General features: G+C 40.1%; 1 protein-coding gene across 1 annotated transcript in view; it reads right to left on the bottom strand.

Moving 5' to 3' along the window:
* Positions 1-24,801, bottom strand: part of LOC149808551 (transmembrane protein 179-like) — a 127,222-nt gene that overhangs the window by 56,445 nt on the left and 45,976 nt on the right. Inside the window, exon 3 of the mRNA XM_089971190.1 lies at positions 9,549-9,677. Coding sequence (XP_089827316.1) covers positions 9,549-9,677 — 129 coding nt within the window. The remainder of the gene's footprint in view (positions 1-9,548; positions 9,678-24,801) is intronic.

The raw sequence follows: 24,801 nt of genomic DNA, 5'->3' as shown, positions 1-24,801 counted from the left end.
TGTGACACCAGGAAGGATAGCCGCTGGCTTCTTGTTTCAGTTTCAAAAAGGCATCCACGTAGTCGGCGAAAATGCCTTTCTGAGTAGGGTCACCCTTGTGGTATTCTTGTGTCTTGGGAAAGTGGCAAATTTCGTACACTTCTAACAGTTGGTATCCCATGTCCAGAGCTTTGAACAATTCTACGCTGACCCAGGTTCCCGTCAAGGCCCCTTCTTCCTGGCTTTGCTGACAAGGCTGATCTTGGTTGCACGTTTCGGCACAAGTACGGCACAAGGGAAACATCAGCTTGCCTTGACAATGGTGAGGTAAGACGGGATGGTATAGGTTCGTGGGAGGCAAAACTTTGCACTTGATCAAGCCTTCGTATTGTCGAATGTTTTTCAGGTCGATGTGTTCCGTCAGCAATTGCGGGTGCCCTACGGGAAAGCGACAATATTTGCACACGTAGGGATACAGCGAACACACGTCCAAGTATTTGATTTCTTCTCCTTTCTCTTCGTCGGCTTGGTACAGCAAACAGGTTGCATTGGTCCTTCCTCCGTACAAACTATCCCTCCGGTTTAGGGGGTCCATCAGCTTGTAACTTTCCACGGCACGTTTAAACTCGGGATCGGTTTTCATACGGTGATCGTACTCGTGTTCCCACATTTCCACCACTTGGTATCCTTCCTGTTCTAACTTTAAGCGTCGCTGACAAGTGTCCTGGTACAAGTCTTCCATGGTCCGTTGTAAAAACTGATTTTTAGTGTCACGGTCAGGGTAACAAACGGGACATCCGTGAAATAAGCAACCGTTAAACTCGTACACGATCTTGGGGTTTTCTAAGTCCCAGCCATCGACCGAATACGTTCCGATGGTCTTTTCGCCCCCTCCGTTGCGGGCATGCTGAATCCACTTGTCTTCCTTGTCGCACAAGTAATGTAACCAACGTAGGGCTTTGACCGAGTATTGACGTTTGACATAGTGGGTCGTTTGAGGACTGATGACAGCCACGGTCTTTTCAGGCATGAATCGTTGGCGGTACACTAAGGAACACGCTTTGGCAATGGTGCAAGCTTCTTTCAAAGGATCGACCCCTCCGTGTTCCATGAACAGTTCTCGAAATTTTCCTCAGCAACGCCGTAAAATGTCCACGTCGGAACGACAATACTTTAACATTTCTTCCTGAAAGTCGAAGGGGTCCGAGGCGTGAGCCTGGTACCAAGCGTAGAAAGCTTCTCGTTGTTCGGTACGCATGTTGTCGGGGTCGTAATAGTGAGCCTCTGGTAAATGGGGTAGAACAGCATGTTGGTTGGCTTCCGTATTGAAAAAGTGTGGAAAGTACCCTTTAGCCATTTCTGTCATTCCAAACGTTTTAGGCGTTCGACTCAAAGGCATGGCCAAGTAACTCATCGAATCTTTAAACTGTACTTGTCCCACTTGCATGAAAATGATTTTGGCTCAGTTCAAAGTCACTTTAGGACGCTCGGTGCCTTGTTCCGTATAGTATCTGAGAAGAAACTGTCCATCGTATCCGGAAATATTGTGAGCCATCACTGTGGCATGACGATGACAATCTCCGTAACGTTCGATGTCCTCTTGGCTCCACGTCTTGTCGACGGGGTCTAAGACCCATTGGGCAAAATCGGCTAACGTGTTCGGTCCTCTAAAGATTTTTTCACGCCCTCCGGGAATCTTGCTGCAGTGAGGGCAATGACTGAAGACAGGTTCTTGAATGCACTTCTCGCACGCTCGATGAGCCACGCAGAAATTAGGAATGTTAATGCCAGTCTCTTGCATGCATTCGAAATCGAAAAAGATGAAATTGCCTTTCTTCTTGTGACCGTCCTCTTTCTCTGCTGGGGGTTGGTATTTTTGCACGTAACATTGGTGTTCCAAGTCGACGATGTGGTGACAAATGTGACATTTTTTCTTTCCTGAGCATATGTGTGCCTTGGTATTATTGGTACGTATGCCTTGTTCACACGTAGGGCACAATCTCAGGAGTTGACAAGCACATTTCTTCTGTGAACCTTGCGTTTTCAGATGTTGTTGGTAACAGGTAGGGCTGACAAACGTGCGCAGACAAGTGGAACAAGGCACTGGTTCTTCGCTCAGACAGGGTGAAGAGGCCAAACATCCTGGGCATTTCGATCCACAATGTTTCTGTTGCTCTCGATTATTATAACCACGGTCACATTTCTCACAATAAAAAACATATCCCAGGAATCCAGTGATACTGGTAATGGTATCGAAATGGTCATCGTGATGATAAAGGTGAATGTATTTTCCGTCCTTAAAGTCTTGGCCTCGAAACAACAGAGGTCCGCGCACTTCTTGAGGGTGCACTTTCAAGGTGTAGCGTGGAGCTAGGACATCTTGCAATTTTTGCATTTCAGGAATGCCACAGGGTATGTCTTTGGACAGGCCGGCTTGTTGCAACAGGAGTTCTGCATCGTTTCGTTGTTTGGCTCGATCGGATTGTTGAATAGTTTTCCAGGTTTTTTTCCATTCTACCGTGTCGTTCTTGTTGGCATAGGTTCGTCCCACCACGATGGCACGGGCTAAACACATCTGGTCTTGAGGGTTGTGAATTTGGACGAGGCTCTTTTTGGTACTGCGAAGTTCGTTCACCAATAACACCTTATTGCGTTGTCCAGTCCCTTGAGGAAGAGAGACGTGAGCCATTTTCAGTGTGGCTTTACCATCGGTGATGTCAAACTGGTCATTAGGTTGTTGCACGTGTTGAATCTTGTCCATGATTTTGGAAGGGGTTAGTTGTGCGGGTCTGCTAAACTCGATCCAAACAGGGGATTTCAAACCGTCGTGATCTATGGATAGTGTCAAGCGATCGTCTTCTTTGGGTTGACATTGTCGCTTGAGTGAAGTGAGCAAAGAATCCCACATCTCGGTGATGAACCCTTCTGCTTTCTCCAAGGGTACGTCGGACTTGAAACCTTTAAACTTCACCGTGTAGGTGTAAGCCGTGGTTCTAAATTTTCTAGAGGAGCGCTTTTCCGTCTCTCGAATGGAATAGTATTTTTCAGGGTTGAGTAAGGGTGACGAACTTGGTTTAGAGGGTTGGGATTCTGGTTCACTCATGTCCTCTTCAAAATCACTGGCATGAATTTGTGCCAAGATTTCAGCCCTGGTACGAGGCGATAGATCACGTTTCTGCCTCTTGCTTTCTTTTTCTTTCCTCTCAAATGAATAGGATCGTTTCATCTTGAGTGAAAAACATCAAATGACTCAAGTTCAAACACCATAGACTAATTTATAGTCATGGCAGACTAGCGTATATAAAAGGGTGTGTGTCTTGTTCTTTCACTATTCATTTCACTCTCAAGCCGAGCACAACGATGGAAGAGACTAACCAAATCGAACGTTTCGTCAGAGCTTTGCGAGGGGTCATTAGAAAATTCTCTTCAGACCAGCCTACGGACTACTCTCCTTCCTTTCGAGATAAAAGTCAGGATACTTGCTATATCTGTCAGAAGAAAGGGCATTGGTCTTCAGAATGTCCAGACCGTCAAAAAAGAAAAAAAAACAGGGGATAAAAAAGACAAAAGTCAAGATACCTGTTATTATTGTAAAGAAAAAGGACATTGGTCTCCAGATTGCCCAAAAAAGAAACAAGAGGAGTCAGAAGAAAAGAGGAATTCTTCAGAAGAGAGGGATTCTTCGGAAGAAGAGAGGGATTCTTCAGAGGAAGAAGAGGAAGAAAAAAGACAATTCTATTTACAAGAGGCAAAGAAACAGGAGAAGAAGAAAAGAAGAAGGGAAGAAAATGAGGAAAAGACGGTGAAAAAATTCAAAAAACAGAGAGACTAAACAAGGAGACAGAAGAAGTCAATGAACTTTTTTATTAAAGTGTTGTGTTGTGAATTGTGAATTGGATTGTAAAAAAAATGGAGAAAAGAATAAATGAATGATATAAGGTAAGTGTCTTTGAGTTTTGATTTTAAAATAAGAACGTACACTCACGCACTCATACACAGACACGTACTATAAGGGTAAAATGGGCTGTTGAATATTTTTTTGAGTTATTGGCAATTTGAAATTGTATATCTTTTCGAGAAATGTGGCTGGCCCTGAAAAGGGCCTTTTATTATTTCGGTGCAGGGGTGAGTTTAACCAATCAACTTTAACTGCCTTATGCCTTTGCCACGGCCAAGGCCTACTTCTGAACTGCGTAATGTTGATGATTGGGTTGAAATCACTAAGGGTGGTACGGTAGGCTTAGTCACAGGGTTAACGTGTTTAGCTCGGGAAGGTCGTATTCTCTTCGGTCGTGATAAAGAAGTCTGATACATTTGTTTCAAACTTCTTAACTCCGCTAAAATGTCCAACAGTACCGTGACCGTTTGATTTTCACCCTCTTGTTTCTTTGCTGCTACTTCTTCTTGCTGTTGCTGCTGTTGTTTTTTTTTCTTACCTCTTCTTCTTGCTGCTGTTGCTGTAGGAGAAAAACTTGTTCGGCTTCCTTTTGTCGTTGTATAAATTTCTCCAATTCTTCTTTCTGTCTCTGTCTAAAATTCTCCACTTGCGGTAATGAAGAAGGTAACGAAGGTTCCGGAACAAATTCTTGCGAGGAGAGAAAATCCACAAAATCCCAATTCACCTCTTCTGAAAGTAAGTCCGGGTTCCCTTGGGCGGTCTCCCCTGCTGGTGCACCCCATTGGATCGTTTTCTGAGTTTCCGTCATGTTGAATCACTGTCGCATAGATTGACTGCACACAAGCGCTAGCGAATCTATATTGACTACGTGACGTCACAGACTGCTCTCTTCGGATTGGATGCGGGCTGACTGAATTCTGTAACGCGTGTTCGGATTGGTGAATGAACTCAATCCGTTTCAATCCTTTCTGTCCCTATAAATAAGCGCAGTTCACTGCATTGATTCACCTATTCTCGGAGCCTCAACATGTGGACCGACGTTGAATCTTCAACCCTTGTGTCAACAATGATGTTCAGGACGGACATGCTCATGTATGTCCGATCCAAGTGGACCGTTGTCCACAGGACCAGCAGCAGCCTGTGGATAAGAAGAGTCTATATAGAGAGACAAGGTTGCCTCAAGAGGACTCTGATGTATGGCCCTGCTGTAAGACGAAGTTTGAGGAAAAGAAGATGTCGCAAATGCCCTTTATGTTAAGGGCATATTAACATAAACCAAAGGCCCTTTTCAGGGCCCCATATATCTCGAAAAGAGATAGCCTTTCAATTGCCTACCCCTTTTTTTTTTAAATTTAAATTTAAATTTTTAAATTTAAAAAATTTAAAAAAAAAAAAAAAAAATCCCATGTTCAATTTCCCTTGACGCTAAACCGACCCACGATTTTTTCTCCATGTTAATTTCCCTTGACGTTAATCAGACCCACGATTTTTTTCCATGTTAATTTCCCTTGACGCTAATCCTACCCACGGTTTTTCTCCATGTTAAATTTCCCTTGACGCTAAAGTGACCCAAGGGTGTTTTTAATGCTAATTCCCATTGACGCTAATCCTACCCCCTATACTACTGATACCCTCTATAAGGGTTGGACCACTGCTAATGATCAGTAAATTCATATACAAGTAGATACGGGAAAGAATAGGATGGTCAAGGAATATTTTATGCTTACGATAGTCAAGGGGTATTATACCTTCAACATGGTCAAGAGATAATCTACCTTTAGGCCTTTTTTCTAATGAGAAAATGAAATATCAGTGACTGATAATGCAACATATAGTTTTTGGATTGTTAATCTGATCGAGGGAGCACAAGGATATTCAATTGGTATATACAGATTTAAAGAAATGGTCGCTTCTCATTTGAGCACAGAAAACCAAATAAAATTAAGGTCATTCACGATTGCATCATTAAAAATGCAAACTCAAAATAATAGCTTTTTCATATTTTCAAAAGGTAATTATTACTGTTCGAATAATCTGACTGTCCTCAGTATGACTTGTATATATTTATTTTGCTGATCAGCGCACCTTTTTAATGTAAAACCTTGATTATATACTTTCTTGTAAGTACGTCAGGAGTGTGTGGAATATATACGAGATATTAATACTTGCATTATTTCCCTTGGTTTCTTTTGTTAATGCTTGTAGTGACAACTTGTGCTAGTGGGCAACTGATGGATGACAGATGGCGAACAATGGACGACGGGTAATAGACTATAACTAGTGTAGCAAAATATTGGAAGGCAATATCTTTATTTGATATGCATCATTAAAAATTATGTAGATTCATATATAGCAAATATGCTGCAACATACATTACTTAAGCTAACAAATAATGATCTTACTGGTTTTAGGTCGGGAAGATATCAATAAGAAAAATATGAGTTTGTTCGATATGACAGGTATGATTAACATTTGAATTTTTTTTGTTCACAGAGCTTTATATATTTCAGGTTTAGCGATTTAGGTAGGAAAGAGTGCTAAATCTCTAATACAAATATTGAAAATTTTGTCGTTGTAAATGGGCATATTTCAGTTGGCTGGAATGCAGTGAAAACCGAGAATACCAAAATCGGTACAAAACAAAGAATCCAAATCATTTCCTCAATATTAAATTATTTTTATTCATTTCGTTCAAGAAATATTCTTTAACTTAATCCGATTTTGGCTTTTCACTGCCATCACATTCCAGCCAACTGAAATATAGGCCAATGAAACTTGAAAACATGTCCATTTGCTTGTGTGTGAATTTAGATTTATTAGAAGAGTAATAAGCCTGACTAAAACATTATGACTTTAATTTGTAGAAAAGCGCCGATATGGGTTGCTAAGTGTGTGAGATATTATTGAAAATGTGACTTATCGTGCCGATGTTAATCGAAATCGGAACTTGCTAAACAGTGCTTTTATTTGGGCAGTAAGACATCGACCCCCAAAACATAAATATCAGGGTTGATGTTACATTGTAGAACTAGTGTGGATTCACTGGGAGCTATAGATGCAGAACTGCATACATGCGGTTCAGGGCATAGGGTCGCTTTTCATTAGACTGAAGCAGCATTGAAAGTCTGCAGTCCCTGGGTGATTGAACAGCCCTTTTTAGGATCACACTACTCATTTCCAGAAAACTAAGAAAGGGCTAGAAAATGTGCTCCAAACATTGTACTGTTCACATTAACCCTAGTCAGCACACATCAGCTGACTGGGATTCGATCATAGCGGTCGAAAAGCAAACGGAAAACAAAAATTACGCAACTCGCCATCAGTGCATGGGACGTACGCACACTAATCGACAGTACACCAGCAAATAGACCAGATAGAACGATACCAGTTGGTAGAAAACTGCAAGACTCGTGACTGACATTGCCACACTACTCACTGACAAAGAGATACCTCACAGACGGGCAGATCACTTCAACAACATCCTCAATCAACATTTATCTATTCGAGAAATTGCAATTTATAGAATGCCCCAAGTGGAAATCAATATATCACTTACTGATCCTCTAGAGCGGACTGAAACTGCGAAAGCAATCCACTTGATGTCAAATGGCAAAACATCTGGAGCAGATGCTAAACCAACAGAAGTCTATAAAGTCGGAGGCTGCTCGCAGAGGGTGCAGAAACTGACTAAACGTTTCCAATTAATGCGGACTCTGAGAACTATGCAGCAGGAGTGCAAGGATGCGTCCATAGTCAATTTGTAGAAGCTTATATCAAAAGACAATCAGACACAATCAGACGACAACCATCAGGGCATCCCCTTGCTGTCAACAGCTGGCAAAATACTTGACATAATTATACTGAATCATCTTGTGCATTATATCGATCAAAGACTCCTGCCAGAGGGTCCGTGTAAACTCAGGAATGGAAGAGGGACCACAGAGATAGTGTTTGCGGCTAATCAACAACTCCAGGAGAAATATCAGGAACAGAGCTCTAAGACCAATATTCACTGACCTGACAAAGCCATTGACAAAGTCAGACCTGGGGGTTTTGGGGAGGTCATGGCGAAATTTGTGAACGTTCGGCAATTCCAGTGGCATGCTTAGTTGTGAAGTCGATGAGGGTGAGTCACTGAATCACCAATATAGTTAAGAAATGCCGTGCGTTGGCCACAACCCCGTTGAGTATGATGTCCTCCACCAAACTTACTGATGCTTTTTTTGACAGACAACAGATACCGGACTGCTTTCAAGCTGTTCAATGTGAGACGACTACAAGCAAATACCAAGCCACAGGAAGTGTCTGTTCGTGATTTATTTGCTGACAAATGTTCAATGAATGCAAAATGTGAGTCTGACATGCACGAAATTATGGACCATAACCCTTCAGCTTGTGAAATGTTTGGTCTCAGAGTTTAAGCCAAGAAAACAGAAGTGACGCACAAACACGCAAAAGGAAAGCCTTATGTACGGCATAATAGGATAGCAAATGGTCAAAACCTCCTCAAAGTGGAGATGCCATGCCAAGAACCTGAAACATTCTCAAATGTGCTGCCTGCGTAAACTGATGAGGATGATATAGCCTGACAGGGTTACAGACACTGAACTTGTCATAGCAGCAGGCATTCCAAGCATCTACATTGTAATATAAAATCACAGTTGAGATGGGGAGGCTACGTCACCAGGAGGCCAGAAGAGTGTCTACCTAAGAAGATCTTATACAACGAAATGAAAGAGGGAAAACGATCACAGGGCGGTCAAAAGAAACGTTTCAAAGCTTCCCTCAAGTCATATTTTAAACACTTTAGTATTGACACCGTGTCTTGAGAAGATTTCAAATAGAATCGCTCCACGCGACGGAGTCTCATCCATACCATAATTGCTCAGAGGAGAACAGAATAGAAGAGACAGTTCAGAAGCATGAGCAGCATGAATCTCAGACAAATAACACATCCTCCATTAATCACGTTAATGCAAACGGCGTCTCCTGTCAAGTGAGCCACAGACAATTCAGGGCACAGATTGGCTTGATCAGCCAAGCATACATTCACAGAAATGAAACGGGTCAGTGATGTCATAGTCAACATCGAATTCGAAGGACGAACATCAAAAATAAGCCATGAAAAAATATTGTAATGTTCTAATAATTAGACATGCTGTTACCATGCTACAAATGTGTGCAAGGTGGGAAACAGTTTGTTGTTTTATGACACAGCAATAATAGTTAGTTAGTGCCAAGCCAATTGGAGTGAAGTGCTTAACCCAAGGATTCAACGTGGTAGCCGAGCCAGGGAGATCAAATGTTAGGAACTGAACCATATAATTTGAGTCACTTGTCTGGTATGCTTGCTGGAGCACCATTGTTCTTTCATCCTCATTTTGCTACCTCTACTACTGTGGTTTCTACCTTCCTTAGCTGATTCCAGCTACTAAATGTGGGAGCGCATATTGAACGTATTCTACAACCAGAAGTTAACAATAGGTCAAAGGCACTGGGGGAGGCTACAAATTACTGAGTACTGCACTTGTCTCGATTTGCATACTGATATGAAATTTAGTCTTACTGTAACCTGAAATTAACAAACGTCAATGCAATATGATAATAAAAAATGGAAAAAATCCAGAAAAGTTAAACATGGCTCTGGTATTTTGATCAAAAACTTGCTTACCTGGCACCGTATGTTTCCAAGCCATCACATAACTTGGAGAACCCAACACTAATCATGCAGGATGACACCAAGATAGGTAAGGTCACCAGAGCATTGAGTATGATAAATGGCATCACCCACATCTGAGATCTGAAATATGGTACATTTTTCTTAGTTCAATACACGTATCTTATTCACCACAAAATGTAGCTTCGAAATATTCTGAACAAAATGAATATTTTAAAAGAATTTTAGATTTATTATTACCATTGTTGGCAAAACTTCGTGTAATAATCTAATTAGATTTTAATGTAGGTGTTTACTTCTCCTTTCTTCTTTATGTACTATTAGGGATATGCATTTCTAATCTAAATGAGATCGCACATTAAAATTAATAAATTAAAAATCGTTATATGCTATTTAAATTTGATACAATAATTTGACACTTAAATGAGCAAAAGAATTGAATCAACGATATGATAGGTTACAGCTGAAATCACTGAAAGGTTTTTATTCATGACGAATGAGGGCTTAAGATAATGATATTAACATAATTAATAGCTGACCTGTGAAATATTATTACAATTGATGAAAACATTAGCATGAAGTGAAATAATATCACAGTGTAAAAATATCTTTAAGATGGGCAGGATTCTCAACTCACAGACACGAATGACATTACGAAGAGATTCCACGTTGTCTCAAAAGTGTCATATAAATAGCTTAAAGTCTTTTAATAGGACTCTCAGTGCTGGAATCCCTTGAAAGATTAGGTATGTATAGTTTTTGATATGTTGTATGACATTTGATATTGGCTAAAAGTGTGCGTGTGTGTGTCACAGAAATGACTTACACCAAGACGAGATTCCATATTGTTTCAAAAGTGCTATATTAATAGCATGAAGTTTCTTAATATGACTATCAGTGTTGGAATCACTTGAAGCATTAGGTGTGAAAACTTTATGTGCTGTATGACATTTTATATTTGGCAAAGGCAAAGTTTGTGTGTGTGTGTGTGTGTGTGTGTGTGTGTGTGTATGGTGGAACAGGTCCGAGGGCTGGGGTGACAATATTATTACCAGCATCTGTTCAGTCAAAAATGCTTACAATAATTTTAATCTATCTGAAACTAAAATAAAATAGATATGTAATATGTTTTAACTGGACAAGTTGGTTGTTAAGAATATTGCCTCCGTGGGACTTTGACATTTTTTCATTTTTATATGCATGAAACCTCAAACCCCGGTGCAGCGTCAGTGTGATATTCTTTTTCCCTCTAGATTGCTGAACGTCTTGTATTAGATACTGCAAATGGTTGGAAGTAGAACTCATTGTGGAATAGGTACAAAACTGATTGGCATTTTAAAATATTATTGTCATAGCTACATGAGAATTGACTTAAACCTTCCTAAACATAGTAACAGGATTGCTACTTTTGTCACAAGCACAGCAGTTAGGAAACGTATACACTATATCTTACATGATTAATAAAGATCGACTCTTACAAGTCTGAAACAATCGGTTATTAAGTAAATTATGTTTCTGCGAGAACACGTATCGGACCACAATAACGTTAGGGATATAAGCTTACTATTTTCCTATTCCAGCCCTAAAATAAAGATGAAAAATGACTTTTTCCGTGTATTTTATATTGCCAAAGGGGAATAACTCTAGGCCACAGCATGCCTTAGACACGTGAGCATGAGTTCGGCTAGAACGGTTTTATGTAATGAGATCGGTTGAGTATTTTTTTAGAAACAAAATTTACTTAAACATTTGCATTCTCCTTCAAATATGTTCCCCGATCACATTAGCGTTAGGAACATGGGTAATAGGAGGTAGGAATGATGAGCAACGTACCTCTATTAGTCATTTAGGGGAAATATGTCTGGATTCCCCAATTGAACAATAACCCGTTCTCCTAATTGATAAACAACACCGACTAAGGACGGGTTTAAGAACACGAGTATCAAAATCTTCTTTCTAACAAAATTTCACTGGCGAATCCAGCGATGATAATTGGCTGTGTTCACTCTTTACTGGGCCTGGCTATTATCCCGGCCGCCAACGCTATTATCCCGGCCTAACCCTAACCCTAACCCTAACCCAAATCCAGAGATTGTTTCTGGGAAGTTAATTCGCTGAGATAAAAGCTCGGGAGGTTGACTCTACATGCCAACCAAATGCGTCTACTATGATTCGGATCGGGGCGTTGAGCTGAGATCTTCATGAGGTATCCCTGGTTCTGTGATACTTCAGAGTACACCGAGCTTATTATCCACCTAAGCCACGAATATAGGGATTGAAGAGTAATATCCAGCTTTGCAGCTTCTGCCCGTAGAGTCATTTGTGCGTGCCATTACTTGCGTTTTCAAGTAGTGTTTAAGAGTGCGAACACGGTCTTGCATGGATGCTGTTCTCGACGTGTACTCAAAGCCTGGCTGCGTCAGAACGATCACAGAAGAATCTTATCTGATGTAAAAGTAGTTATGGTCAACTGAAAAGGTATGTAATTCAGTCACCCGGTATGCTGAGGCTAAGGATATCAAGGTTATCAGAAAACATGCTTGCACGATAGTAGCTTCAAAGTAATGCAGGCGAAAGGGTTGATCTTATTATAGTTGAGGCATGTTAGAACCCAAGATATACACCATTTAGGAACAGAGTGAGTGATTATTGGTCGATGATACTGAAAATTATGTAAAAGAACTGATCTGTCTTTATCATGTTTGATAGTGTGTGAGCCATTATGTCTGAAAGTATGAGAGATCATTTAGCCATAGCCTTTGATAATAACTTTGACCAACGTCTTATCATCGAAAGCTAGAGAAAAAGTCGTCCAGTTAGGTAAGTGAGACACTCAAAAGGAAGATGCTTCTGATTTTGGCACCATTCATTGTAACAAGTCATTTTTCATCAAAAGCTTTCGAAATGGACGGCCTTATTGCTCGCGAGATTCGCTCCACCATAGAAGGTTTAAATTGTTTGGTCCGCAATGCTGTTCGAACAAGAGCCATGTGTGAAGAAGAAGAAGACGTTCCGGGCAGGGGTCGAACACCCGTGATTGTGGTTGCATGGGAAGATTTGGGTTGGTCTGAATCTTTCTTGGTAGATCTATCTAAAAGGGCTATCATAATAATTCTGGAATTCTGACCCTAATATTTGTGGACTATTTTAGATACCTTGATCTTGGGAGGGTAGGCGAAGGCACAGAACCCTCTCCAGTTTATTGAAGTGTGTCCATAGTCCAAGCTTCTGAGTCTGAAACTGGAGAGATGAAGGTGGACAATTTTTAATTCCACCTATCTCAAACAGGTATATCGTCTAATTCACCCAAAGTGCGCAAATCCAAAAAATGATGAGTGGAGCGATCATTACGAATGAATGGCTTGATCCTTCCTGGAAAGGTGTATACCATAACATTGAGTCTGCCAGGAATATTTTAGATTCGTACAATGATATTGAGTTATTCACAACATCAATTAAACTGCAAAGTCAAAACACAAAATTCGCATCATTTTGGTGCTCCCTTGTTTGAGGAGGTAGGTCACTACTACAGAGTTGACCGACAAAATAAGACCGTTTTCCTTCAGAGACGATCCTCCCAAAATTGGAATATGTCAATGATAGCCTTCAATCTTAGAAGGTTGATGTGGAGTGGCCGATCCCCAAGCTCCCATGTGTCGCTGACCATATCAAAGTTCATCATCAGGTGTGCACTCCAACTGTCTGTACTGGAATTGGTACATATTCATTTCCGCTTGAAGGTTCTCCAGATGGATCCCCCGACATCAGACAATCTATGATGTGCCACTGACATAGGAATGAGTGTTCAGCGGGTGTGATCATGACTTGTTCACCTAGGGAACCGGCGAATGGGTGCTTCTGAGTTAACAATTTCATCTGTATGGGGCGCATAAAGAGATGACCCAGCGGAGTCAAGTCCGCTCCCGTACTGAATAGTTTCATGAGTTTCAAGATCTCTCGCGCTTCAATCCAAATATCATTGGAAACGTACTTGACCAGTTCTACGATCCGGGATGCGCTGAAGACGTACCCGACTGAAGCTAGCGAGAAATTCCATACGCAGGTGACCAAACACTGGGACGGATTAATATTGGATTTTTTCCAGTTCACAAGAAATCCTATGCGAAGTAAAAGGGAAAAAATATCTTTCCTGGCTTGGAGTAGTATGAAAATTGTAATATGCATTTGGAGAATGCTGTACAGATACACTACCGTCGTTGTCGACCGGAACAGAGTGACGACATATCAGATAATCTTGGTAAAAGCCCAAGGAAAAATATTGAGGCCGAAGACTAGCACTTTGAGTTATCAACCATGTTGTGGTAAGCAAACGGAAGACATTTTCATGATGCTGTTTGGACTGGGACATGAAAATATTGGTCGGTCTGACCGAGACTGATGACATACTTGTCCTTTCTGATGAAGAAACAAATTGACGTCACTGTCTTCATCCAGAGTTTTGGAGATATAATGTTTTGATTGGGACGACACAGGTCACTGAACAATCTCAATAGCCAGTTCGTCTTTTAAATGATAGATGCAAAAGGTCGTATTTCACTCGATCAGACATTATGTGTATTAAGTGGAGAAGAGGAAGGGGAATGTATGAATAAACGAAATCCGAAGCCCTTCCGAAACCCCTTGTCACGCAATCGTCTCGAGGTAAAAGGGTGATCCAGTGAGGATGAAAATGTTGGAGACAGCCGCCAATCGGTAGGCTAGCTACGGACAGTGGGTTAAAGTGTCAACTTCTGTCGTTAGAGGACTTGTGGGGAGAAAACCTTGTTTCCTTACTTAGTTTTATACGTCTGAACGAGTCTTGTACCAATGGTATCAAAACGTCGCTGATACTTGGCTTTCTGTAAATAAAACCTTGGTATTACCGAGATCACCAATGCGACACGAAAGACGGCCATTAAGCACTTTTTCTTGCTAGATTGACGAAGTATCCAGAAAGACAGTTTTCTTCCTGGTGTCGAAGTCCACCCACTCGCTTGGCGGAAAGAGACCGATCCATATGCGAGCAATAGTCGGGTACAGTATGGATCAAGAACCGGACAGATGGACGGTACGTTCGGTAACCGGCACGGGATAAAATTTGTAGTACAGATGGATGGTATGGATTGAGATCCTAACGGTTGGATAGAATGGTCGTCAGCCGAGATATTATAAAAACTGAGGTGCGGCTAGACGACACAGCTCATTCAAGTCAACTTAATTCGTCTATCTTGCCACCGAACAGCTACGGTGATTATTTCGTAATGGATCTAATTGCCTTATTCGGCTTGTTTCGTAGGTCGCATGCGTCTCGCATGGCCGACTGCTGGCTTGCCGCGAGAAATTTCGTCATGTTTTTATCAGGTAAGAGCATTGTTGTGAAACATAATATGTCGCCAAAGGTGCGGAAAGAATGGCAGATCTATCATTAAAAACACTGTATATCATAAACGGCTGGATCTCGTAAAAGCATCATACGTCATGTCTTACAAGTGCTAAGACAGTGCTGCGAGATGTATGGAACTTACGCCATGTCGGCTGCCTAAAAGCGGAGATACACTTCCCCATTTTATAATAATTACTTTCTGGAGTAAACTCTCATTCTATCTTTACTTTGAACTTCTTCGACTGGTTCCATTTAAACGATAAGATTTAACAAAACACAATAAAACTGCACGAATTACGGAATATCAAATAAATCCGACTCTGCATGGTACTGACGAAGTTCATTTAGAAAGGGAAAGTAATATTTGTGCGTGTCTTCCTTCGCATTTAATATGTTCGTCGACAGGTTTTACTGAAACGACAAGATTAAACAAAACAATAAAAAAAAAACAACGAATGCCATAAAATGCATACACTGCACGGTACTGGAGAAGTACATTTTAGCACACGCAAAGCACGATACGAGTATTCTTCCTCAAGCTTGAAGTTATTACATGTGTTACCCTTTGTCATTCATTAAAGCAATGAGATAAAAGTAAACAACAGAACTCTCTAAATTACCAAATAACATATACACTGCATGGCTTCCTTGGCCTAGAATTTGTTGAATTTATTACACTTCATCGACAGGTTTCACTGAAAACTAAAACAAAAGACAACAAAATGTGTAAATTAACGATGCAGTGTGTTAATAAGTCTCTGAATCCACACCCGTTACTAAAAGAGTGAGCGAGAGGAGTTAATGGGAACGATATGGGGTCAATGAGACTTCCATGCAAAAAAGTGAATATTGGATATAGCCTTAAGGAAATGTAAAGGCTCAAAAAATGTATAGCCTCAATGGGGATTTAACATGGTGTTGCAGTATATGAACAAGGGGAATTGAACATAGATGACGTCACGGTACTGGGCACTTGGACAAGTGTGGACAGTGTTACATGTGTCTGACCTCAGTCGGGTGGGAACTTAGAAACAGTGTTAGAGTTCACCTCAATACGCGATGCTGTATGTAGTTAGGTAGATAGGTGAAATGGAATGATAGAGACAAAGGGAATTTTAAAGGGACAATCAAAACACACACATACATACATACATACACACATACAAACGTACGTACGTACATACATACATACAAACATACATACATACATACATACACATACATACATACGTACGTACATACATGCATACATGCATGCATACATACATACATACATACATACATACATACATACATACCCATCACAGTATTATACCATCCAACATCCCCTTACCATGCAACATGCCTTGCACACCCACAAACACACAAACATTATTGAAATTCCACATAACCCATCATTCTATGACGTCGGGGTCTGCTTGTGTGTGAGTATTGATCCATAGTTTGAAAAATCAAGACAAAGCAATGATGGATGAACAGACTGACAAAGCGTTCCCACTGGCATTCCTAAAGCGCGTACGTGAAGGCAAACATACCTTTCATTTCAATTTTAACTAAAACAACCCTGAGGGATAAAAAGAGGTGAAATATTATATATTCATAGAGTGTCAATTCAAACAAAACACACCATCCTTAGTATACAAACATCAAAGCCAAGAGACACTTATGTTTTCTTTCTAGTATATTCTCTCCGTTTAGAAGTTACAATTAAATTTCACAACACATCACTAAAAGTCCATTCGCTTCTTCTGTAACTCTCTATTCTCCATTTTTTGAATTTCATCAATGCCACAGTTTTTTCTACTTCTTCACTTTCTTCATTTCGTATTCATTTCTTATCTTTCTGGCCTGGTATGGGTTCTTCCTTTTCGGAGGGATCGTCTTCATTTTCGAACGCCCTCTTTGCCTCTTGTTTATTTGATCGGTTCTATTTTTTTGTGGGCAGTCTGAAGACCAATGTCCTTTCTCCTAACATGACAACATGTATCTTGACCTTTGTCTCTCTTTACTCCTGTCCTGCTTTAACATTGTGGACATTGGGTCAACCAATGTCATTTCTCCTGGCAGGTACAGCAAGTATGTTGACCTTTATCTCAAGAGAAGTAGTCTGTTGTCTTTTCTGAAGTAAACTTTTGAATGAGTCCCTCTAAATTTCTGATCGCAACAACCATCTTTTGTGTCCAATCTCTAACCAGAGGGGTAAGTTTTATGGACTCTTCAATTCCAAGACACTAACCCTATATATTGGGACCTATTGCGTGAGAAACCATGTCAAACGCAATGTTTTCAGTCAAGATGAAACGGTTACAGTGATAACTAGAAGAAAGTAAGAGACATCATCGTACCATCTCTCTCTCTCTCTCTCTCTCTCTCTCTCTCTCTCTCTCTCTCTCACACACACACACACACACACACACAAGAGCTACTGCATTGGGTGACCAGAGGACGGGCGGTATTTTTGTGTCGAGATTAATGTTTTGAGAGATGGGCAGATAGAGAATTAACGTTACATTGTACAGAGAGTACGAAAGAATGATAAAAGACAGAAATGTAGGACACCACTTTAGTTCTGATATTTTTTGAGATATTTTAAGACAGATGTAATTAAGACAACGGAGCAATTCACGTAATTATTGTGACTACTGACTACATTTTTGAAGACGCATCTTAAAAACGGGAACAAATATCATTAGGATTTCAATCGAAATCATTTGATAAGAAACTTAGTGTGTGCTTTTGTGAGTGTGTGTGTGCGTTTGAGTGAAACAGAATTGTCACTGCGACAGAGCGAGGGAATTGTACTATAGGAACAGACAGAGAATTTACATTGTGCAGAGATTGAGAAAGAAAGAATGGAAAAAGATGGAAACGTAGGGCACCATGTTCGTTTCTGATATTTTTGCAGACAAGGGAAATCACAATAGTTTACAATGAGTTTCTGAAGACAACAGTGCATTCAATGTACGAAATGTTCAGAGGTAATTTTTTTCATACTACCGTATTAGTTGATCTATATCCCAAATTTAAGAGACGTCATCTTGTGTAGCACACGCCTAGAGGTTTCATTGTGGTAACATTTCCATAAAGCAAGGACGGGAATAACATCACCTAAACCAAGTCTTGTTCTACCGACCTCTTAAAGTGGCGGAAGGACAAAAATAGGTCGAACATTGTTACATTTTTGTGTCCTCAACGCATGTATTGGCTTTACGATGAGAATTTGCCGTAGGGCGGATCATAAAGTGCAGTTATACTCGTGTCCTTGTTTTTTCCTTTCACCCCAAAACGGTAGATCCAATGTTAGAAATTTTTTTGTGATACATAGTAAAACAAAATAGGGCTAAGTGGGCATGCAAAAGCACAATTTAAGATTTATATTTAACTGCAGCAAAAAATATCCTTGTTCCATTTTTTAAAATTAGAACAAATATAATTAGGATTAAAACCAAAAATCATTACAACGGAGAGAGAGAGAGAAAGAGAGAGAGAGAGAGAGATTCCTACTTTAAAAATATCACGAAGCGTACTTTTGTTTGTATGGTATATTTTTCTTACAAAATGTTCAAAAACACACATCTCATTTAAATAATCACTACTACAAGAAGAAAGTTACAGAGAAAAGGAGACATCGTTGCCGAGTAGTGTGGTTTTATGGAGTACGTACGCGTCCTAACATTACAGTACCTTCTCTAGCTCTCTTGATGACAGCAGCTGTCTTTCTTTCTTATAATTGTTTTCTTTCGTGGTAGGTTTTTAATCAAAGGTCCGTCAACTTCCAAGTCATAGATGTTAGAAAGACACGGAGAAAGACAGAGATTTTACAAAAAAAGTCTCAGAAAGAAGAGAGACTCCAAAAAGAAAATTCTATTGCATGGGTAGAAAACATTTCTTCAAGTATATATATGGGCTCTATGACCTTTGCGTTGGTCTAAGGCAATATCCATTTAATACAGAATAAGCTGGACATATCACAAACATATTTACAAGTTATCTAGTTTCGGGTTCTAGAAAATTAAATTTCATGCCTTCGACAAAAGACTTCATATACAACGTAATTACATTTCATCTAGTAATGCCATTTCATTCACGCTACAATTAATGTCCGTTTAAAAAAAAACTAAAACAAAACAAGAAACAATCAAACAGGACAAGGTTCGTGTTTCTCCTTTTATCTGTCACACACGGTGTTGTTGGCTTTGTCAGCTACCACGTTTATCCCAGTGTATATGTTTCCAATCATTTTCATTCATAACTCTGCTGGTCTATTATCGTGCTAGGTACAATTGCCGATAAGCATATCAAGCGCCGTCATTGTCTTCTTCCCATGGCAATGCAACGTATGCCATATGAATCGTCACCTTCCCACCTTTCCAACAGTGATATCAAATTCTTCTATATTTGTCAGAGTGTCTTCCATAGTTCCCGAACGTTTTGGACGAAGTTAATTCTGCAGGCGTACTAAACTCGAAACATACAAAGTATGCTGATACATAGACTCAAATGACCTCAATCTTTGACTTGGCATGTGGCACTGTCGTTCGCGTTCCTCGTACTATTAGTTAAATAAGTCCGTAATGAAATCTTCTGCTTTCTCGCGGGGGGGGGGGGTGTGTCACAGTCGAACTCTTTAAATATCACCGTGTATGCGTAAATCGTCGTTCTAAATTTTCTCGAAGTCACTGTGTGAGTCATTGGGATGCTAAAATACTCTTTGGGGTATACTGAATACTTTTCCGTCTTGGACGAAGTTTGTTGTGATGATATGTTGGAGAAGGCGGTTGATCATGTTTCATATAGACCTTTATTCTGTGTGGAGTCATTCATCCTTCTAGTTCTGCGTTTTTTCTGGTAATGAAGTGTCGGTCTTGAAATTCTTCCAATGTATATCTGGATATCCGTTCAGTAAAGTCAAATGGTTGGGAAGTAATATATGTTTCTGGTACAGGATTTGATACAGTTATTCCAAGGGTCGGCAAACGATTTGATGAGTGGGTAAGTGTATAAATTTGTGCGTTTCGCAGAAGGTCACTCTAAAGTGTCGATCCTCTCCAGATTGCAAAGCTTCTTTCAGCACGCCAAAGTTCACCAGTTAGCTCGTGCGATGGTTCAGTGTCAATCCTTTCACTTTGCACTCTTTGTGCAATTCTTTGTTTGTCTCGGTATTTGTAACTATAATTTTTAGGACCGCCGTTATCAAAACTCAGAATCTTGTTTTCAGGGGGCTCGTCCGTCCTGGCTTCTAAACGGTCTCCTTCGATGGTTGATGAGGATGATGAAAGAGATCTATGTACATGCGACTATCCGTGTCAAAGTAGAGGACACGATCTCCTAACTGGATTAACGCTTGGCACAATTTTAAGCGAGCGTGAGCCGTCACGTAGGCCACAATGACGACAATTCCAAATTCGTCGGCCTCCACAAACTACTTTTTCTCGTAATTGACTAGGAGCAAATCTTGGCGAACGACGTTCATGTGTTTCATATATTTTGTTTTGTCGTAAATCATTTGAAAGTACTGTGATGGTTCTGTCAAATACTCTGTCTTGGGTAAACACGGTCGTTGTGTCATTTTCCCCTACAATTAATTCAACATGACTCTCGCAAACTAGCTTCTTCCTTCATTTTTCTCGACATGGTCTAAAGTGATACCTTCCTTGGAACAGTATTACGCTTTGAATTTCTCTTGCTATTATAATTCCAGTTCCAGAGCCCAAAACAATGCCACGCTGACCCACGTTCCTGTAAATGCGCGTTATTTCATGAGCGCGATGACAAGACCGGTCTTGTTTACACGTTTCGGCATAGGTAAGGCACAAAGGAAACAATGGTAATGTAAAAAGGAATGGTACACGTCGGTGGTAGGCAGGACTTTGCATTTGATCAATCTTGGTATTGTCGAATGTTTTTCATACCGATATCTGCCGCAAGTAATTGAGGGCGCTCTACTGAAAAATGACAATATTGTACTTTTGAAAATACAGCGAACAAATGTCCAGGTATTTGATTTCTTCTCCTTTCTCCTCGACTGCGTCGTACAGGAAACATGTGGTGTTCGTCCTCGAACGGAACTACTCTGTGGGTCGACAGGGTCTACCAGGTTGTTACTTTCCATGATGTGTTTAACCTCGGGATCGGTTTTGAAACGGCGGTCGTACTCGTGTTCCCACATTTCAATGACTCGGTATTCTTACTGGTCTAACCTCAAGCGTCGTGGACAAATGTCCTCGTACAAGTCTTCCATGATACGCAGTAAAAACTGAGTTTCAGTGTCACGTACTGGATTTCAGGTCAATCATTCGTGAGAAAAAGTCGTCCGTTAAACTCTTAGACAATCTAGGGGTCTTCTACGTCCGAGACATCCATCGAATACGTTCCAATGGTCTTTTCGCCTCCTCCGTTTGCGGCATGGTGGATCCATTTGTCTTCCTTTTCGCACAGGTAATGTAACCAGCGGTTAGGTTTGACTGAGTAACGACGTTTGATGAACTCGGTAGTTTGAGGGTGTATGAGGCAAATATTCAGGAGAAGACCTTGACGATGGTTCAGTTTTCTTGCAAAGGATCGATCCCTCCGTGCTCCATAAACAGTTATCAAAATTATCCATAGCAGCGCAGTAAAATATAGACGTCGGAGCTACAATACTTTAACATTTCTTCCTGAAAGTCGAAGGGGTCCGAAGTGTTGGAGCGGTACCAAATGTAGAAAGCTTCTTCTTGTTCGGTGCAGATGTTGTCGGGGTCGTAGTAATGAGCTTCATGCAAATGGGTAGAACGGCGTGTTGATTGGCTTCGGTATTGAAAAAGTGTGGAAATACCCTTTGGCCATTTCTGTTATTCCAAACGTTTCAGGCCTTCGACTCAAAGGCAATGCTAAATAACTAATTAAATCTTTAAACTGTTCATGTCACACTTGCATGGAGATGATATTGGCTCCGTTCAATGTAACTTTAGGGCATTCGGTACCTTGTTCTGTACAGCATTTCGAAATTGTCCATCGTATCTCGAGAAATTGCGAGCCATCACTTTGGCATAGAGATGGCAGTATCAGTAACGTTCGATGTCCTCTTGACTCTTGGCCTCGTCGATAGGGTTTAAAAATCCACCGGGCAAAATCGACAAGCGTATTAGGGTCTCGAAAAATATTTTCATGTCCTCCAGGAATCTCGCTACAGTGAGAGCATTCGAAATGGAAAAAGATTAAAGTTCCTTTCTATTTGCCATTCTGCTCCTGTGTTTCGATTGCTTGTTTTGAATGTAGCAAGCATGTTCCAAGTCCACCATTTTGCTACAAATGTAACATCTTTCTTTCCTCGACAAATGTGCTTTTTGGGACTATTGGTATGTATCAGCAAGTATAGCACATTCTCAGCAGTTGGCAAGCACTTTCCTGATGTGAACCTTGCGTCATGAAGTGTTGGTAACACGCAGGGCTTATAAAAGTTCGCTGACAAACATAGCAATACATTTGATCTTTCTATCTGTTCAATGTAACCTTAATTCTCTCTATGCTCATGTCTCAAAACACACGAGAGTACTGCTCGTTCTGTTGCCACCCAATTCAGTAACACTTGTGTGTGTGTGTATTTGAGAGAGAGAGAGAGAGAGAGAGAGAGAGAGAGAGAGAGAGATAGAGGAGATAAAGAAGAAGATCCCCCGAACAGGAAGAAAAACCCATATTAGTTCAGACGAATAAGAAAAAAGAATTGAATACGAGAAGAAGAAAGTGAATAAGCGAAAAAAAAATTCTGGCAGTGAGGAAAGTAAAAAGTTGAAAAAGAGAGGTGAAAGAATAAGCAAATGGACTTTTAGTGACGTGTGGTGAACGTTTAATTGTAACTTCTGAAAGGAGAGAATATACCAGAAAGAACACGTAAGTGTATATTGGTCTTGATTATTTATACTAAGGATGGTGTGTTTTGTTTTTATTGACACTGAATGAAGATATCCTCTTTCACCTCTTTCTATCCCTCAGGGTTATGTTTTAGTTAAAATTGAAATGGAAGGAATATTTACCTTTACGTACGCGCTTTAGGCATGCAAGTGGGAAAACAGTGGTCAGTCTGTTCATCCATCACTGTTGTGTCTTTATTTTTTTAAAATTTGGATAAATACTCACACAAAACGCAGACCCCTACGTCATAGAATGATGGGTTATGGGGAATTTTAATAGCGTGGGTGTTGGATGGCATGGTGATGTGATGTATAGTATATTTTGTTTTGTAGGAGATAGTATATTTTATAAATTTAATCACCTTCTCTTACATTCTAAACTAACACAGAACGTTTTGGATTTTGTGTGCATGGGTGTTGGATAGTATAGTTGGTGTGTGAGATTATTTTGTGGTGTGATGGATAATATATGTTGTGAGATGTCATCTCCTTCTGTTACATTCTAAGCTAAGAGAAGGTGATATGTATGTGTGTTTATGTGTATGTTTTGATTGTCCCTACAAAACCCCCTTTGTCTCTCTCAATCCATGTTACCTACCTACCTACAGTAGCGCGTATTGAGGTCAACTCGAACACTAATACTAAGCTCTCACCCGACTGAGGTCAGCCACTTGTAATACTCTGCCATTTTTCCCCTAGTGGCCAATACCGTGATGTCACCCATGTTCAATTCACCCTGTCCCTATACTGCCACACCATGTTGAATTCACATTGAGGCGTTTCATTTTTTGAGCCGATAAATTTCCTTTCGGCCTTATTTAATATTCACTTTTTGCATGCAATTCTCATTGAACCATTATCTCCCCCATTAACGACTAGCGAGAAATAGGCAGTGTGCCCGAAACCGCGAACAACATGCATCAACGATAACGTGCTGTGCTATGCGGTCTAAATTGTCAAGTTCGAGAATGTGTAAAATACTCTCAAAACTCAGGAAGTACTATGAACATATGTTTAGGAATGAATATTAATTAAAACAAATCCGAACGTTTTAAAGGATGGTTAAAATTTAACACCAGTTTCGGTTTGGATTCAAGGGAGGACTCACAAATGATCCTACTGTACGGAGGCGATACTAAAACCAGAGACACCTGGCGGTGGCAAGGGGATGTAATGGGCAAGAATTATTGTCCGTGGCATGAAATAGACTAAAAAAGACGATAGTTTTACTTTTAGTAGGGCTGGATTCCAAAGGTAATAAGCTTATACACCTAAAATAAAGGTGATCGGAGACGTATTTGCAGGCGAAACACAAATGAATGACCAAAACTGTTAATCTGATTGTAATTTTGACATAACTTGCGACAACTGCATTCAACGTTATTTTTTTGTCGTTCTCAGCCATGAAAACTATTTCCACGAGTTGTTGTCTAAACTTCTGACTAAAACTGTTATCCTATTTGCCTTTCTTCCTGTTTTTCACGCTGGTTAATGCTGTCTATGTTAGCTCCGGCAACAATAATATCACAATGTATTTCTTATGATTTCTCTAATTGTTAAATATTTAATCAGTGTATATTTCCACCATCAATCTTGCCTGACTGCTAATCAACCAATTAACAAATAGGTCCTTTGTTTGCTTGTCTTATCTTTACCTTCACATGGTTCTATGGAGTCATTACTTACATTTGAAGTTAAAAAAACAAAGCTGCACACGGTATTTATTGTTACATTCATGCTGGCAATTTATAGTGGAGATAATGCTTTATGCTTGACAGTATGCATGGCAGTATAGATGGGGTCATCTGGACATGGACTTACAGTATTTATGATGGATGCTTGTCATAATAAGATTTGCTATTTAGAGCTTATTTTGCCATAGATTAATAAGATATGTTTTAATTATTTTATTTTGCAGTTATGAAGTTCATAATAAGAAAAGAAATAAGATTTACATTTGTAACAACAAATGTCT

The sequence above is a fragment of the Sinohyriopsis cumingii genome, chromosome 1 (genome assembly GCF_028554795.1).
Source record: "Sinohyriopsis cumingii isolate HCF-2022 chromosome 1, ASM2855479v2, whole genome shotgun sequence".
Classification (NCBI taxonomy): domain Eukaryota; kingdom Metazoa; phylum Mollusca; class Bivalvia; order Unionida; family Unionidae; genus Sinohyriopsis; species Sinohyriopsis cumingii.
Note: the sequence above shows the minus strand (reverse complement) of the source record. Positions and strands in the feature narration are given on the sequence as shown.